The sequence below is a fragment of the Lissotriton vulgaris genome, chromosome 1_1 (assembly GCF_964263255.1).
Source record: "Lissotriton vulgaris chromosome 1_1, aLisVul1.2, whole genome shotgun sequence".
NCBI lineage: Eukaryota > Metazoa > Chordata > Amphibia > Caudata > Salamandridae > Lissotriton > Lissotriton vulgaris.
In genome coordinates, this window is record NC_141685.1 from 1482772303 (window position 1) to 1482790539 (window position 18237).

Genomic DNA, 18237 nt, shown 5'->3' on the forward strand with positions numbered 1-18237 from the left:
GTTCCCATGAGGCCCAGGGTCAAGGCTGATTTGCATATGGCCATATCTGGACTGGGGTGGCTTGGTGAGCAAAATAACGATGGATTAAACCCAGATCTGTGACTGGGGGTGAATGTTTTGCCATTGTGCCACATTCCGTCCATCATCTAATGTGTTTTGCTGTTCACCCTATATGGGAAGTGTATGCCCAAACGTGAGTCCCGTGCGCACTACGCCAATGGAGCCAAAGCTATCCTGGCTAAAGACGGCTGATAGCCAGAAACCGGTCCTAGGATGCTTGATTCTGGTCCAGGGAAGACGTGGCTTGGCAGTTCGGGCTGGACTGTTCCCATGAGGCACAGGGTCAAGGCTGATTTACATATGGCAATATCTGAACTGGGGTGGCTTGGTGAGCAAAATAATGATGGATTAAACCAAGATCTGTGACTGGGGGGTGAATGTTTTGCTATTGTGCAACATTCGGTCCATCATCTAGTGTGTTTTGCTGTTCACCCTATGTGGGAAGGGTATGCCCAGACGTGGGTCCCGTGCTCACTACACCACTGGAGTCAAGCTATCCTGGCTGAAGACGGCTGATAGCCAGAAACCGGTCCTATGATGCTTGATTCCGGTCCAGGGAAGACGTGGCTTGGCAGTTTGGTCTGGACTGTTCCCATGAGGCACAGGGTCAAGGCTGATTTGCATATGGCCATATCTGAGCTGGGGTGGCTTGGTGAGCAAAATAACAATGGATTAAACCCAGATCTGTGACTGGGGGTGAATGTTTTGCCATTGTGCAACATTCCGTCCATCATCTAGTGTGTTTTGCTGTTCACCCTATGTGGGAAGGTTATGCCCAGATGTGGGCCCCGTGCTCACTACGCCACTGGAGTCAAGCTATCCTTGCTGAAGACGGCTGATAGCCAGAAACCGGTCCTAGGATGCTTGATTCCGGTCCAGGGAAAATGTGGCTTGGCAGTTCGGGCTGGACTATTCCCATGAGGCACAGGGTCAAGGCTGATTTGCATATGGCCATATCTGAACTGGGGTGGCTTGGTGAGCAAAATAACGATGGATTAAACCCAGATCTGTGACTGAGGGTAAATGTTTTGCCATTGTGCAACATTCCGTCCATCATCTGGTGTGTTTTGCTGTTCATCCTATGTGGGAAGGGTATGCCCTGACGTGGGTCCCTTGCTCACTACGCCATTGGAGTCAAGCTATCCTGGCTGAAGACGGCTGATCGCCAGAAACCGGTCCTAGGATGCTTGATTCCGGTCCAGGGAAGACGTGGCTTGGCAGCTCGGGCTGGACTGTTCCCATGAGGCCCAGGGTCAAGGCTGATTTGCATATGGCCATATCTGAACTGGGGTGTCTTGGTGAGCAAAATAGTGATGGATTAAACCCAGATCTGTGACTGGGGGTGAATGCTTTGCCATTGTGCCACATTCTGTCCATCATCTAATGTGTTTTGCTGTTCACCCTATATGGGAAGTGTATGCCCAAACGTGGGTCCCGTGCTCACTACGCCACTGGAGCCAAAGCTATCTTGGCTGAAGACGGCTGATAGCCAGAAACCGGTCCTAGGATGCTTGATTCTGGTCCAGGGAAGACGTGGCTTGGCAGTTCGGGCTGGACTGTTCCCATGAGGCACAGGGTCAAGGCTGATTTACATATGGCAATATCTGAACTGGGGTGGCTTGGTGAGCAAAATAACAATGGATTAAACCCAGATCTGTGACTGGGGGGTGAATGTTTTGCCATTGTGCAACATTCTGTCCATCATCTAGTGTGTTTTGCTGTTCACCCTATGTGGGAAGGGTATGCCCAGACATGGGCCCCGTGCTCACTATGCCACTGGAGTCAAGCTATCCTGGCTGAAGACGGCTGATAGCCAGAAACCGGTCCTAGGATGCTTGATTCCGGTCCAGGGAAGACGTGGCTTGGCAGTTCGGGCTGGACTGTTCCCATGAGGCACAGGGTCAAGGCTGATTTGCATATGGCCATATCTGAACTGGGGTGGCTTGGTGAGCAAAATAATGATGGATTAAACCAAGATCTGTGACTAGGGGTGAATGTTTTGCTATTGTGCAACATTCCGTCCATCATCTAGTGTGTTTTGCTGTTCACCCTATGTGGGAAGGTTATGCCCAGATGTGGGCCCCGTGCTCACTACGCCGCTGGAGTCAAGCTATCCTGGCTGAAGACGGCTGATAGCCAGAAACCGGTCCTAGGATGCTTGATTCCGGTCCAGGGCAAATGTGGCTTGGCTGTTCGGGCTGGACTATTCCCATGAGGCACAGGGTCAAGGCTGATTTGCATATGGCCATATCTGAACTGGGGTATCTTGGTGAGCAAAATAACGATGGATTAAACCCAGATCTGTGACTGAGGGTGAATGTTTTGCCATTGTGCAACATTCCGTCCATCATCTAGTGTGTTTTGCTGTTCACCCTATGTGGGAAGGGTATGCCCAGACGTGGGCCCCGTATTCACTACGCCACTGGAGTCAAGCTATCCTGGCTGAAGACGGCTGATAGCCAGAAACCGGTCCTAGGATGCTTGATTCCGGTCCAGGGAAGATGTGGCTTGGCAGTTCGGGCTGGACTGTTCCCATGAGGCACAGGGTCAAGGCTGATTTGCATATGGCCATATCTGAACTGGGGTGGCTTGGTGAGCAAAATAACAATGGATTAAACCAAGATCTGTGACTGGGGGTGAATGTTTTGCTATTGTGCAACATTCCGTCCATCATCTAGTGTGTTTTGCTGTTCACTCTATGTGGGAAGGGTATGCCCAGACGTGGGTCCCATGCTCACTACACCACTGGAGTCAAGCTATCCTGGCTGAAGACGGCTGATAGCCAGAAACTGGTCCTATGATGCTTGATTACGGTCCAGGGAAGACGTGGCTTGGCAGTTCGGTCTGGACTGTTCCCATGAGGCCCAGGGTCAAGGCTGATTTGCATATGGCCATATCTGGACTGGGGTGGCTTGGTGAGCAAAATAACAATGGATTAAACCCAGATCTGTGACTGGGGGTGAATGTTTTGCCATTGTGCCACATTCCGTCCATCATCTAATGTGTTTTGCTGTTCACCCTATATGGGAAGTGTATGCCCAAACGTGAGTCCCGTGCGCACTACGCCAATGGAGCCAAAGCTATCCTGGCTAAAGACGGCTGATAGCCAGAAACCGGTCCTAGGATGCTTGATTCTGGTCCAGGGAAGACGTGGCTTGGCAGTTCGGGCTGGACTGTTCCCATGAGGCACAGGGTCAAGGCTGATTTACATATGGCAATATCTGAACTGGGGTGGCTTGGTGAGCAAAATAACAATGGATTAAACCAAGATCTGTGACTGGGGGGGTGAATGTTTTGCCATTGTGCAACATTCCGTCCATCATCTAGTGTGTTTTGCTGTTCACCCTATGTGGGAAGGGTATGCCCAGACATGGGCCCCGTGCTCACTATGCCACTGGAGTCAAGCTATCCTGGCTGAAGACGGCTGATAGCCAGAAACCGGTCCTAGGATGTTTGATTCCGGTCCAGGGAAGACGTGGGTTGGCAGTTCGGGCTGGACTGTTCCCATGAGGCACAGGGTCAAGGCTGATTTGCATATGGCCATATCTGAACTGGGGTGGCTTGGTGAGCAAAATAATGATGGATTAAACCAAGATCTGTGACTGGGGGGTGAATGTTTTGCTATTGTGCAACATTCGGTCCATCATCTAGTGTGTTTTGCTGTTCACCCTATGTCGGAAGGTTATGCCCAGATGTGGGCCCCGTGCTCACTACGCCACTGGAGTCAAGCTATCCTGGCTGAAGACGGCTGATAGCCAGAAACTGGTCCTAGGATGCTTGATTCCGGTCCAGGGAAAATGTGGCTTGGCAGTTCGGGCTGGACTATTCCCATGAGGCACAGGGTCAAGGCTGATTTGCATATGGCCATATCTGAACTGGGGTGGCTTGTTGAGCAAAATAATGATGGATTAAACCCAGATCTGTGACTGAGGGTAAATGTTTTGCCATTGTGCAACATTCCGTCCATCATCTGGTGTGTTTTGCTGTTCATCCTATGTGGGAATGGTATGCCCAGACGTGGGTCCCTTGCTCACTACGCCATTGGAGTCAAGCTATCCTGGCTGAAGACGGCTGATCGCCAGAAACCGGTCCTAGGATGTTTGATTCCGGTCCAGGGAAGACGTGGCTTGGCAGCTCGGGCTGGACTGTTCCCATGAGGCCCAGGGTCAAGGCTGATTTGCATATGGCCATATCTGAACTGGGGTGTCTTGGTGAGCAAAATAACGATGGATTAAACCCAGATCTGTGACTGGGGGTGAATGTTTTGCCATTGTGCCACATTCCGTCCATCATCTAATGTGTTTTGCTGTTCACCCTATATGGGAAGTGTATGCCCAAACGTGGGTCCCGTGCTCACTACGCCACTGGAGCCAAAGCTATCTTGGCTGAAGACGGCTGATAGCCAGAAACCGGTCCTAGGATGCTTGATTCTGGTCCAGGGAAGACGTGGCTTGGCAGTTCGGGCTGGACTGTTCCCATGAGGCACAGGGTCAAGGCTGATTTGCATATGGCCATATCTGAACTGGGGTGGCTTGATGAGCAAAATAATGATGGATTAAACCAAGATCTGTGACTGGGGGTGAATGTTTTGCTATTGTGCAACATTCCGTCCATCATCTAGTGTGTTTTGCTGTTCACCCTATGTGGGAAGGGTATGCCCAGACGTGGGTCCCGTGCTCACTATGCCACTGGAGTCAAGCTATCCTGGCTGAAGACGGCTGATAGCCAGAAACCGGTCCTAGGATGCTTGATTCCGGTCCAGGGAAGACGTGGCTTGGCAGTTCGGGCTGGACTGTTCCCATGAGGCACAGGGTCAAGGCTGATTTGCATATGGCCATATCTGAACTGGGGTGGCTTGGTGAGCAAAATAATGATGGATTAAACCAAGATCTGTGACTGGGGGTGAATGTTTTGCCATTGTGCAACATTCCGTCCATCATCTAGTGTGTTTTGCTGTTCACCCTATGTGGGAAGGGTATGCCCAGACGTGGGTCCCGTGCTCACTACACCACTGGAGTCAAGCTATCCTGGCTGAAGACAGCTGATAGCCAGAAACCGGTCCAATGATGCTTGATTCCAGTCCAGGGAAGACGTGGCTTGGCAGTTCAGTCTGGACTGTTCCCATGAGGCACAGGGTCAACGCTGATTTGCATATGGCCATATCTGAGCTGGGGTGGCTTGGTGAGCAAAATGACGATGGATTAAACCCAGATCTGTGACTGGGGGTGAATGTTTTGCCATTGTGCAACATTCCGTCCATCATCTGGTGTGTTTGCTGTTCACCCTATGTGGGAAGGTTATGCCCAGATGTGGGCCCCGTGCTCAATACGCCACTGGAGTCAAGCTATCCTGGCTGAAGACGGCTGATAGCCAGAAACCGGTCCTAGGATGCTTGATTCCGGTCCAGGGAAGACGTGGCTTGGCAGTTCGGGCTGGACTGTTCCCATGAGGCACAGGGTCAAGGCTGATTTGCATATGGCCATATCTGAGCTGGGGTGGCTTGGTGAGCAAAATAACGATGGATTAAACCCAGATCTGTGACTGGGGGTGAATGTTTTGCCATTGTGCAACATTCCGTCTATCATCTAGTGTGTTTTGCTGTTCACCCTATGTGGGAAGGGTATGCCCAGACGTGGGCCCCGTATTCACTACGCCACTGGAGTCAAGCTATCCTGGCTGAAGACAGCTGATAGCCAGAAACCGGTCCTAGGATGCTTGATTCCGGTCCAGGGAAGACGTGGCTTGGCAGTTCGGGCTGGACTGTTCCCATGAGGCACAGGGTCAAGGCTGATTTGCATATGGCCATATCTGAACTGGGGTGGCTTGGTGAGCAAAATAACGATGGATTAAACCAAGATCTGTGACTGGGGGTGAATGTTTTGCTATTGTGCAACATTCCGTCCATCATCTAGTGTGTTTTGCTGTTCACTCTATGTGGGAAGGGTATGCCCAGACGTGGGTCCCATGCTCACTACACCACTGGAGTCAAGCTATCCTGGCTGAAGACGGCTGATAGCCAGAAACTGGTCCTATGATGCTTGATTCCGGTCCAGGGAAGACGTGGCTTGGCAGTTCGGTCTGGACTGTTCCCATGAGGCACAGGGTCAAGGCTGATTTGCATATGGCCATATCTGAGCTGGGGTGGCTTGGTGAGCAAAACAACAATGGAATAATCCCAGATCTGTGACTGGGGGTGAATGTTTTGCCATTGTGCAACATTCCGTCCATCATCTAGTGTGTTTTGCTGGACATTTTAATGTAACCTTTGTCTGGAAGATGGGTATATCAACATTTTGAATTCACATTTAAGGTGATTTCTTGACTTCAATATCAGATCATCCCAGCTTTTGGTGGTGTGGGGTGGTCTTAAAGCCTTGTGTCGAGAACAGACTCTTCAATATGCTTCACGTTGAAGTAAAGCTATAAGGATGAAGGAATTGGCAGTCCGATGGGCTCTTAGTGTGTTAGAATCTGAGCTGGGTTATTGTTTGATGGTCAAAAACGGGCCACGGGTCAACAAGCTTTTTGAGCAGATGGCTACTCATAGACCCTCTCTCAGTAAAGTAAGAAATATGGAAAGCTGTCATAATTTGAGGATAGAACATGCTCGTACACAGCAGCATGATCAGTCAGAGTGAAATCCAGTTTAGAAGGGCTCAAGGATGTAGTTTATGGCGAAGCCCATGGCACTGTCATGTGGGGTTGGTGAGTGACAGACAGACACACACACACACACACACTCTCTCTCTTTCTCTCTCTCTCTCTTTCTCTAAGGCAACATGGCAGGGAGGAGTCCAGAGTGGCTTTACACACACATTAGGCAGCAGCACAACTGTGGAGAAGACCCAATTTAGCTTTATGGGAAGGAGATGCACATAGGGCTACTCGTAAATTTCTCTTGAGGACTGGGAGATGACTTCTAGAGAGGAGTGGTGCAGGGACTTGGCCAAGTAAATACATTCCTACAAGACACACATTTGAAGGGTTATAATTGCCAAATATTGCCAAGAAGACACCATTGTTCCTCAGTAAATACAGGGTTCACATCCAGGTCTTGGTGGGGTTGGGGTGTTGGCCAAACTAGTAAAACGTGGGCAGATCTGCAAAGTAGTTATGCAGCATTAACTGGTGTTTGGAATATGGAACATGTTGCATTATTGTTGGCCTACCTACAACCAACACTGCTAACTGACACTTTAGACAAGGTTAGCTCCATTTTGTTGCACGTCCCAGCTGCGGTAGTAATGCTAGGTGGAGATTTGAACTTGACTCGTCAAATATTGCCCAAGTGGGTTGGCAAAAGCAGTTCTGTACCCCAGAGTGCTGTTTTTACTTCTTTCAATCGCACTTGCCCCCCCTAGCGCCAGCACGTCATGTGGCGTCCCAGCAGGTCTGCGATAAACACAGCGAGGTTCCTCACACGGCTCAGGCGGGGCCGCAAACAATTCCTTGCGATTGAAAGAAGTAAAACGGCACTCTGGGGTACAGAACTGCTTTTGCCAACCCACTTGGGCAGTATTTGTTGGAATTGTTTGCGGCCCCGCCTGAGCCATGTGAGGAACCTCTCTGTGTTTATCTCAGACCTGCTGGGACGCCGCATGACGTGCTGGCGCTAGGGCGGGCAAGTGCGATTGAAAGAAGTAAAACGGCACTCTGGGGTACAGAACTGCTTTTGCCAACCTACTTGGGCAGTATTTAACGAAACAAGGAGGTGACACTGGGCGACTCACTGTAGGAATATCCAAGTACGACATGTCCCAGTAGGCCACATGGGTGGCCACGCCCACTAGGCGGGGAAGCATCGAATTGAAACGTAGTGTTGGGAAACTGCCTGGTTTCATCTTCTGTCAGTCCATAGCCCCATGAAGAAGTGTTGTATCACGAAACGCGTTGGGAGAAATGGACATCAATTTGAGCCAGAGCAATATGACGTTGTGAGTGCCTTCTTTCCATTAAAGGGTGCAATAAGGAAACTTACCTGTGACCGGTCCTCGCTATATATATATATATATATATATATATATATATATATATATATATATATATATATATATATGTATAGAGAGAGAGAGAGAGACTGACTGACTTTCGGTTGCCCCTCTTCATCCAATGATCTATTCAAATTTTGCTACCACTACCCACAGTAAAAACATGTAGCAATGGATCTTCCCACTTCATTCCATCGTTTCCTTCACTGTGAGTGGTGGTATTTTGCTCTTGTACATGTGCACACACCCCTAGAAAGTAATCCACTTCAATGCCAGGGATGGTACGTCAAATTCTGATTTCATTACTTGTTTTTGTGACTTTTTATGCTTTACTTTTTTTTACAGCTGTGATCCCACCTTTGGATGGCAGCATACATACTTTTTTATTACTATAACAATTTTAATGTTTATTACTTATTCTTGCAATCAAGAAAATAAATAAAACAATATCACAAAATAGCCAAGGCCACCTATTGATTTTAGCGTGCTTGTTTGAGCAAGTCTGAAAGGAGAGGGATTTGCAGAGCTAATCTGAAATAGCATGTGAAATTTCAGGGAAAGCGCACAACTTTTTTTTGGGAAGGGGGGGGGGGGGGGGAGCGGGGTGTTTATGTAGCGCGAACTAGACCCGAAGGTATCGGAGCGCTTTACATGAGCATCAGTTAAGTTACAGACACATGCATTTTTTGTTGTTGTTAGGCACAGGGAGATTAAGTGATTTGCCCAGAATGTTGAGCGTCCTTTGCCGAGACTCGAACCTGGTTCATCAGCTCTGAGGTCGACCGCCCTAGCCGTTAGGCCACATTCGACTTGTTCATAGAGATTCACATTTCACCTTTGAATACATTGTTTAGTAGTGAACAGAAGATTTCCATAAAGATGAATGGCACACTTAATCAATTAAGCCCTTGGCAAGGTTATGCCCAAACGTGCACTACCTCCAGTTGGTTTCATTCTAGTGCGGATCCATTCCAGTTCAGTCAGCACAGGTGCTGTGCTGTTGCCTATTTAGGATATCTGTCTGGAGGGGGTATTCATGGGGTGTGTTTTTCGGACCGAGAGTGTGGACTCCTATGTAGAGATTGCAGTGAAGTTATAGAATTTGATACGTATACGTTTTTATTTAAAGTTTGAAAAGTATACCATGACATTCAGTCTGAAAGAGACTTTTAGTAGAATCAAGGGTTTTATTTATTGGGGATGGGAAAAACGACAGAACCGTCTTAGTAAGGGGTTAGTACTAAAGGGAGGAATTCATACGATTTGTAGTTGTTGGCACGAAGAGGTAAGGCATTCATCTTCATGGTAACCAACCCTAAGTGGCTGCTCCCTCTCAACAAAATGGAACAGTTACAGACCCTTCTTTGTGATAGCAACTGTGAGCAATTTGCCATACTTTTAACATGCAACAGCAAAGAGGATGTGTTACATACATATCACTGCTTCTCATCACGCCACAGACAATAGTACTAAGGCCCTCATTATAAGCTGCATGGTAAAATCACTGTAATTTCCCTGCCTGGAATGAATGGTATCAGGGTTCCTAGTAAATCTGGGGGCAGGGAAATAGTGGGGAATAATATACGACTGAGTTTTCTGGCTGAGTTCTCAATGTCGTCCCTTGATGTTTCACAAAGAGAGTTCAGCGGCATTTTGCCACCAAAATCTTATTTTCCCACATCATGTCATGGAACTAGATGGCATCATGAGGGTTTCAAGTTTTTGGGAGATAGCAAGTGACCTATCCATGAAGTAATACTTTTGTGTTTTCCCTATACTAAATGAGGGACCATGAGTGGACATTTGCAATAGTTGAGAGGAGACAAGCTCATGGAGGCTGTCAAGTCAGCAGATTTGCAACCTATGTAAATTGGGTTTCCCTGTAAACGGAAGAGTTTTGGAAGCATGCAGCTGGATTTATAGCACATCCATATTTTAGGGAAACTGAGGTGGTGAAGTTTCACTCTATACAATACTTTGTTATGTTTTTTCAGTGGTATTTTTAATCCAAGTAACTCCTGGTGAAGAAACCCTCAAGCAACACCCTCTTCTGAAGCCGTTTAATAATTATATATCCATTGCTTTGTTCAGTACATGAGTTTTCTGAGCCTTGAACGAAGTGCATGTATCTGGTGACACCTATAAAATTTGTAATAAACAACCTTTTTTGAAAATTACGACGTGTTAGCACTTTAATTCCTCCTAGTTTTCAAAATTATACATATAAGCTTTGAGCTTAAGTCGGTGGAAAGTTTAACAATGAGTCAGATAACAGTGTTGTGAGTTATTTAGAGAGCTATAAATCCAAAGGTAGTAAAACTTCGAACTCGACGCAAAAAAGTTTCTTTATATTATTTTAAATAGTGCATTGACATTTCAGTAAACACTTGCTGAAATATTGAAACAAGCATTTACAATGCAATGGTCTTGACATTATTAAAGGTAGAGCTATTGGCATTGCTCATGACATTTTTTTTCATTTTATTTTTTTAAAAACATAAATATATGGTATTGTCATTTACAATGGCAATAGGTGAGCATTAGAGAGTAGTAGAGAGTATTCGTGGACACTAAGAGGCGCACACACACAGACAGAGCCGCACACACACACAGACAGAGCCACGCACACACACACACAGACAGAGCCACGCACACACGCGCACAGACAGAGCCACGCACACACACACAGAGCCATGCACACACACACAGACAGAGCCACGCACACACACACAGACAGAGCCACGCATACACACACAGACAGAGCCGTCTGTGTGTGTGGCTCTGTCTGTGTGTGTGTGTGTGGCTCTGTGTCTGGGAATACTCTCTACTACTGTCTAATGCTCACCTATTGCAATTGTAAATGACAATACCATTTATTTATGTTTAAAAAAAAAAAGAAAATGAAAAAAAATGTAATGAGCAATGCCAATAGCTCTACCTTTAATAATGCCGAGACCATTGCATTGTAAATGCTTTTTACTCATTCTCATAAAAAGAATAAAGGGAACGAGGACACGGACAGCGGGAGGGGGCCGGGAACAAAGACACGGACAGCGGGAGGAGGGCGGGATACAACGGGAACAAATGCAAAAACCACAGTTGATGGACAGAATGCAGAACAATGTCATACATTCACCCCAGTACAGAGATCTGGGCCTAAATCCATCGTTTTTTTGCATTCCACACCACCCCAGTTCAGACATGACCATATGCAAATCAGTCTGACCCTGTGCCTCATGGGAACAGTCCAGCCCGAACTGCCAAGCCATGCCTTCCCTGGACCGGAAACAAGCTTCCGAGAACCGGTTTCTGGCAATTTTCACAACGGGAACAAAGACACTGACAGCAGGAGGGAGGAAGCGGCAAATAGCACAAAAAGGAGATGCGAGAAGACAGCCGTGGGCACATACTCGGGTAGACGAGCTAGTATTAATCCACACAAAACTGAAGTGTCTCTACTGAAAGTGACAACAATAGACCTGCGTGATTTAACTGCTTGAATTGTAAGAATGTGGAAAAGGCAAATTTACTGATCACAAAATTCTCGCAAAGTAATAACTGCTGTTTGTTTTTACTCATTCTCATAAAATTAATAAAGGGAACGAGGACACGAACAGTGGGAGGGGGGCGGGAACAAAGACACAGACAGCGGGAGGGGGGCAGGATACAACGGGAACGAGGACACGGACAGCAGGAGGGGGGCGGGAACAAAGACACAGACAGCGGGAGGGGGACAGGATACAACGGGAACGAGGACACAGACAGCGGGAGGGGGGCCGGAACAAAGACACGGCAGCGGGAGTGGGCGGGAACGAGGACAGCGGGAGCGGGCAACCTCATCTTAAAAAACAACAATCTCATAATGAAAGAAAAAAAGTTGTCTGTGATGGTTTTGAAAAAGCCACAGTCGAAATAAGGTCATTGCCTCATACAAAACTGCGTTTCACACAGCATTACTTGGCAAGCGGCAAATAGCAAACAAGCACTCACCTGAGGACAACTTCTTCCGGTGGCGGTGGGCCTGAAATGGCTGCCACAAAGCTCCGACATTTTCACGATTCGGGGGTGTGTTTTTAGCAGTTGAGTGACGGATGACGTCACGGCCTAAAAACTGCAAAAAACACGCCCGAATCGCAAAAAGACGGGGGCTTGAACAGAGTGACGCCCCTCTCCTCCAATGGCTGGCCTCCGTTTAGGTAGCCAGCCAATGGAGAAGAGGGCTGGGTTCAAGCCCCACTGTAGCCAAAACATAAAATCTCGGACTCTGCCCACTGCTTACGCAGTGCGACGCAGGCCGAGACCTAAAAAGTAACATTTATTGGAACAGTAATTCAACTGTTAAGCCATTAATAAAATACCTAGATTCACAAGACACTACATTTCAGGTGTTTTTGTAATAATACACATAAACAACCAGTGACTTATTATTATGCTCTTATGGTCACTTTGATGTATCAGTAAGGTTTGGCATAATCATTCACTGTGACAATCATATAATTTAAAATAGCATTACTATGCAAACATAAAACACTTTTGTTCGTTCAACAAGCGCTCCAAGGGCATTCACCAAACTGTCTTGCAAAACTGTTTCTTACCATCCAAATTGAAGCCTAAAGTTTGCCTGCCGCTGCCTACTGATGATCTGATGGATTAGATACATAGTGCCAGATGCATCAAAGGGTTTTGCCCATTCTGTGTCTATGGGAAAAAGTGTTGATGCATATGGCCCATAGTGTCTTTCATGTTTTGTGCTCCTTCCTGTGGAATTCTCCAACATTACATTAGAGACAAGAAGATTACTTCCTCAAATTCAGAGGACCCTTAAAGACCCACATCTCCAGTCGGATCCCAAAGTCCTGCCCTGTCAGATGCCCAATACTGGTCATTCTTTCTACATTCAGGCTCCCAGACCTCTTTTTCTTCAAAGCGTTGTCTCTGTTTTGGGAATTTCAATTGTGACTATTTTCTGTCCCTCTCCACTCTTGCCAGATCATCAAGATCTTCCACAGCACCTGGTTCTTGCAAATGTACTATATTGCAACTTCTCCTTCCCTATCATATCTATGTTCCTACATCCCTCAATGCTTTTAGCTGATGTAAGGTGTTAGGAAGTCCTTTACAAACCCCCCAAATAATGTAAAGGAGTAACTTCGATGAGGACTTAAGTACTTTTTTGAAATAAGAAATCCATAGCTTGCCTATAAAATTAGTCAGTACCTTTCACTGTGTCCACTCCTTCAGGTTTTTCTCCTTATTTCAACACTCATTGGTTCCATTAGGGTATGTTTCTTCACTATAAATTGATCCTCCCAATCTGTTATAGTTGTATATGTCAATAAACTATGGTCATATTGTCTCCAACGTCATACAGTGATTGTACTTTACATAGTAACAAACTCCCAATCTCTGACCCATCAAGCCCACGCCCATGGATCTGAGTTTGGTCCTAATGTTCACAGTGACTATCTCTCCTAACTATGGTAAAATATTTAGTAATTTGTGTTTCTTTATTGCCAGTCCTGCATTGGGAAAATAATATTTTGAAGTTTCACACAGTGTCTATAGCTTGTTAGTTAAAGTGCTCGACGAAATGGTTTCACTTGCTGATTGTAAATACATTTTACTTCTTCTTTGGGTTGCAGGCTCTGCTTTGTGGTTTGTTTGTTATGCACCCAGAAGATCCTCTTACCTTTTTGGAAGAGAAGATCAAAGAAATCATAGCGAATGGTCTTGGAAGCATTTCATGGTAAGTACTTCAAATGTTTTCTAGATTTGTGACCGAAACAGACTGATTAAATGACCAGCAAGCATTGTAGATCCCTTCACAGTGTTGAATTCAGGCCGCTGAGTCAATGTTCTTCCAAGATAAACCCATAATTACTATGTCGTACTGCTCACCAAGAAGAGTGAGTTCATGTAGTGTAACAAGAAATAATATTTCACAGAATAGATCATTTTTAGGGTGATCTAGCTCCATGTTTCTCAAACTGTGGGTCATGACCCACCCTCTGCAGGGGCGTAGCTTACAATTTGTGCTGCAGGTACAGTGCACTGGGGCTCAGAGCCATAAGGGATTCACTGGCCCCTGATAACTGCTGTATTTTACTACCCCTTGTAATGAATGTGCCATTTATGTGAATAAATGACTTGATAATGGCCATCGCCCATCACCATCTCAGTCTTATTTAGCATATTTTAGCATCATATAGTGATGTGTAGGCCTGCCTAGTAAGAATAAGTTGCAAAGTAGGGTTTGATTGTGTCCCTTTCTGTTTCTGACTTAATCTTGCTTAACAGCAGTGCTGACTATTGCCTTTGGCATGTTCCTATGCCATCTTGTATACTACTTTTGCTCTTTTGCGTGAATTATTTATTATTATTTATTTAACTTTTAAGGCACACAGCTACCCACAGAGAGTTTCCCGGTGCCAAGGCCATAGAGGCTTATGCTTGAGTGACTCCATTTTCTGAGCTGTCGCCATTTTCTGAGCTTCTCTAGGTGAGGAGGCCATGTTTTCCTTTTCACTTGTTTTTTGCACTTTGCTGACTGGAGGGAACTGCTTCTTGTCAGAGGAATGTGTTCGCTCTGAAGCCATAGCAGACGCCTGGCCAGCTGAAGCTGTGGCCTTGGTGTGGAGTGGTACGGACTCTGATGGGAAAAGGAGGAGAGGCTCACAGGAGCTTCGTCTTACATTTCCACTTGCACTAAAGCAGGTGTCTGCGTTCTGTTCAGTGGCAGTTCAGCACAGGGTAGACGTACAGCTGTGGCGGTGGGGCGTATAGTGTTGCCATTGTCTCCTGGTTCGGCCGGAGAACCTGACTCCCCTCTGGCGAAGTGAAATCAGGATGAACAGACAGTTGGTGAGGTGTTCCACTAATTCTTATATTCTGACTGTTCTTGCTTACTATCTCTTTCTGTTTTCAGGTTCCATACATTCATATACATATATTTCTACATATGTTTTCCGGATTGTGTTTAGCAATTGCCTAATTGTTAGTTGGTTGTTGGCCAGAAATGGTACAGATTGGCCTTCCGTGTATCATGTACTAATAAATATATATCTATATCCCAGATATACCAATTCGCCTTTTTCCTTGTAGCAGAAGGTGTGGACTCTTCTTGGCCAAATATTTTGTTGTAGAAGGATAGGGGAATTCCCTTCTAGCAGGTAATTGTGTTATAGGAAGTTGTCCTACTCCTGGCAAGTGATGTGCAAATTCTAACTATTTCACCTCCAGAATATACCAATCGGTTCCTTTTTCTTGTGGTGATAGGTACTGTGCCTGTTGTATGTGGTTCTTCCTAGGACAGTATTCTGTACCAGAGAGGATCGGCTAATTGCCTCATGCACAGCGCCTGTCGCTATGAAGATTGTTGTTGTAGAAATGCTCTTAGCAAGAGACAAGGTATAAGTGGTATTCTTACCTTGGGTAAGTATTGTAGAGTATTGTAGAGTGTCATATTTGTGGGTCCCGAGGGGTAATGTGACTGCCTGACCTGTTGTTGGCACAAATCGGGTCATTACACCTCAACAGCAGCCAAAAGGCAAATTCTTTCTTGTACCTAGGCCCATGGCATTCTTGCTACGTTACTGACCCTCTGGTGGATCGTGAGGGGATTTGTGGCGGGTCGCGATATTCAGAGCAATAAATAACTAAATATTTTGTTTATCTTTCACATTTGGTGCTTCAAGTATAGAGGTCAAATGACACACTGTATGTCTTCTGACAAAGTGCTGCTCATGGGATTGATGTTTACTTTTTTTCCCAGACTGCAAAGTGAGAGGAGAATTTAAAGCGAATTATATGACAATCTTGCTGGAGAACAGGAAAGTGTGCTGTCGTTTTTTTGCAACACGCACAAAATGTACATACCTATAAATGAACTATATTGATTCAGCAGTTAGGAAAAGCAAAAACGAAGTACATTTGTTTTGTAATTCTTAAGTGTGCTGGAAACAGAGATTTTAATAGGGCTAAAACAAATCAAGACAATTTACTTGGTGATGTACAAATGATAAATATTCACGGAACCCGATTTCCACACATTATTATTTGTGCACTATATAGTTTTATTAGTAAAACAGTATGTCTGTGGAAACCTAGTGTCCACGTCAATAGAAAACGCACTATTTGCTACCATACAATGCTTTGGATACATACAAAAACACCACTCCTCATGCCCATTAAAGTTAGGTGGGTCACTAAGGTTTGTAGTTCTATAACATGGGTTGTGGTTCTAAACAGTTCGGTAACCACTGATCAAGCTCATTGACAACAGCCAGTCACATGAAGCCCCTTGTGCTGTCCTTCATTCGTTGCAGGCAGTTGTCTTATGTGACACTCTTGGCCAGTACTGGCTATATAGCTAATATCATTTTGCATAATGGGATCTTGAGCGCATAGTTACACAATGTGAACAGCTAAATATAAAGTGCCAGAAAATAAACTGTGTTTGGCGAAAAAGCAAGGTCTAGCTGGACATGCCGCACACGATATGTTGTCACTTCTCACCCATGTTCACTGTAAAAAAATAATTGTAATATTGGTCTCTAAACAAATCCTAAAAAGTGCAAGGTTTCTATACAGTAGTGCACTCTCAGGGATCATTGAGGCGTTATTTGCAATAAATCAAGATTAGCATGGAAAAGCACGTTATGTTCCAAAGCAATACTGAGATTATTAAGATGATATTTCGACAACGTGCAGTGCGCTCTTGGGGATACTGGAGCCTGTTATGAATGTATTTCAAGTATGTTCAATCCAAACAAACAACAGCCTATTTTTCGTTGTCCCTTTAGTCAAACGCCTTCCTTCCATAGAATACTTGGGTTGCTCTGATAATGATGTGATAACAGCGGCTGAGGTTTATGCATCCTTGCTACTCTGTGAGTGCTGCCCACTAACCAGTTGCCACGTCTCAGCAGCACATCTGTCTTCTATTTTGTGTTGTTTACTCACGATATTCTCCACGTATGAAAAAAGAACAGAGCAGTTCACCAACATATTTAAACATTGGAGGCCGTTTTACAGAAGGGGCGCAACAGGCATTTCTCAACCACTTTGCGCGCCCCTGGGGCACTTTGGTATAACAGAAGGGGCAGAAGCAACTTGTGCAGCCTCTTCTGTAATACCGATAGCGTAGGCGCACTTAAAGCGCCAGCACTACCTCAGAGGGCATTCTCTCACCTCCATGCAAATGAGGGAATCGATTCGCCTCTGAGCGGCACCCTACTACAGATGCGGGCGCAAAGGCAAAGAAGCTGTCAGGAGGTGCACTGATAGTGCGCGACCTAAAAGGAGTGCCCCGCTGAGTGTGCCCCCTGAGAGCAGCCCTCTGGAGGGGGGAAAAAGAAGGTCCTATAGATTCACCAGCCATCCACTTGCAGGCAGGTGCAGTCAGTTACTGTACCCGCCTACAGGAGGATCTTTATTTCGCTTTAAAGTGCAGGCAGGTTGCCACCTGCACAGTGAAACACAGAGCGGCTGCTTCAAACTGCTCCGCATTTCACCTGAATGCGATATCCCCAGGGCATCACGAGTTCTCAGCTGCCCAGGGGACTGCACATTCTTTGTAATAGGGCGCACTTTCCCTGTTTGTGCCCGGCGCACCTGTTTTTTGGCGTGCCAGGTTCAAACAGGGAAAGTGTGCCCTGATACATAAAATCTGAATCTACAAATAATTCATAAAAAATCTGCTCAATTCTAAATTGACCGCTTATTCGATGTCCACAAGTGCAATAATGGAGAACACCAAAGAGGGGTTTGGATTGAGCATGCTCACAAATCTAGCAGCTCTCAGAATAATCCTCCTGCCCATCATAGAGAAAAATGGGCATTCTAAATTCTGAACAGCCAGAACAAAGATTTTTTCATATGTGTCATCATGAGTACATTTTTGCAGCTCTAAAGTCACTCTCTTGCTGAAATATTGCTAGTTTGCAGCAACTCAATGTTGCATACCAGTACATTCTTTTTACTATACTTAAATTTGGACTGTTAAACTTGGCTCCTTTTGTAACATTGACTGCAGTTATACAAGACTCCATAGGTTAGAGTGTCTAATGTGGATACATTGGGGTTTTACATACAACACTTGTTTTAAAGTCCTTCTTAATTGCTTCCATCTCCTCTCTTCTGATCCCAGTATTGAGGAAATTATTGTCATTTTTTAAACAGAAACAGCACC

At 45.7% G+C, this 18237-nt stretch overlaps 1 protein-coding gene across 1 annotated transcript in view; it reads left to right on the plus strand.

The window, feature by feature from the left end:
- Window positions 1-18237, plus strand: part of FBXL13 (F-box and leucine rich repeat protein 13) — a 1406730-nt gene that overhangs the window by 96428 nt on the left and 1292065 nt on the right. Inside the window, exon 2 of the mRNA XM_086967348.1 lies at window positions 13691-13794. Within this exon, the coding sequence (XP_086823474.1) occupies window positions 13691-13794 (104 nt within the window). The remainder of the gene's footprint in view (window positions 1-13690; window positions 13795-18237) is intronic.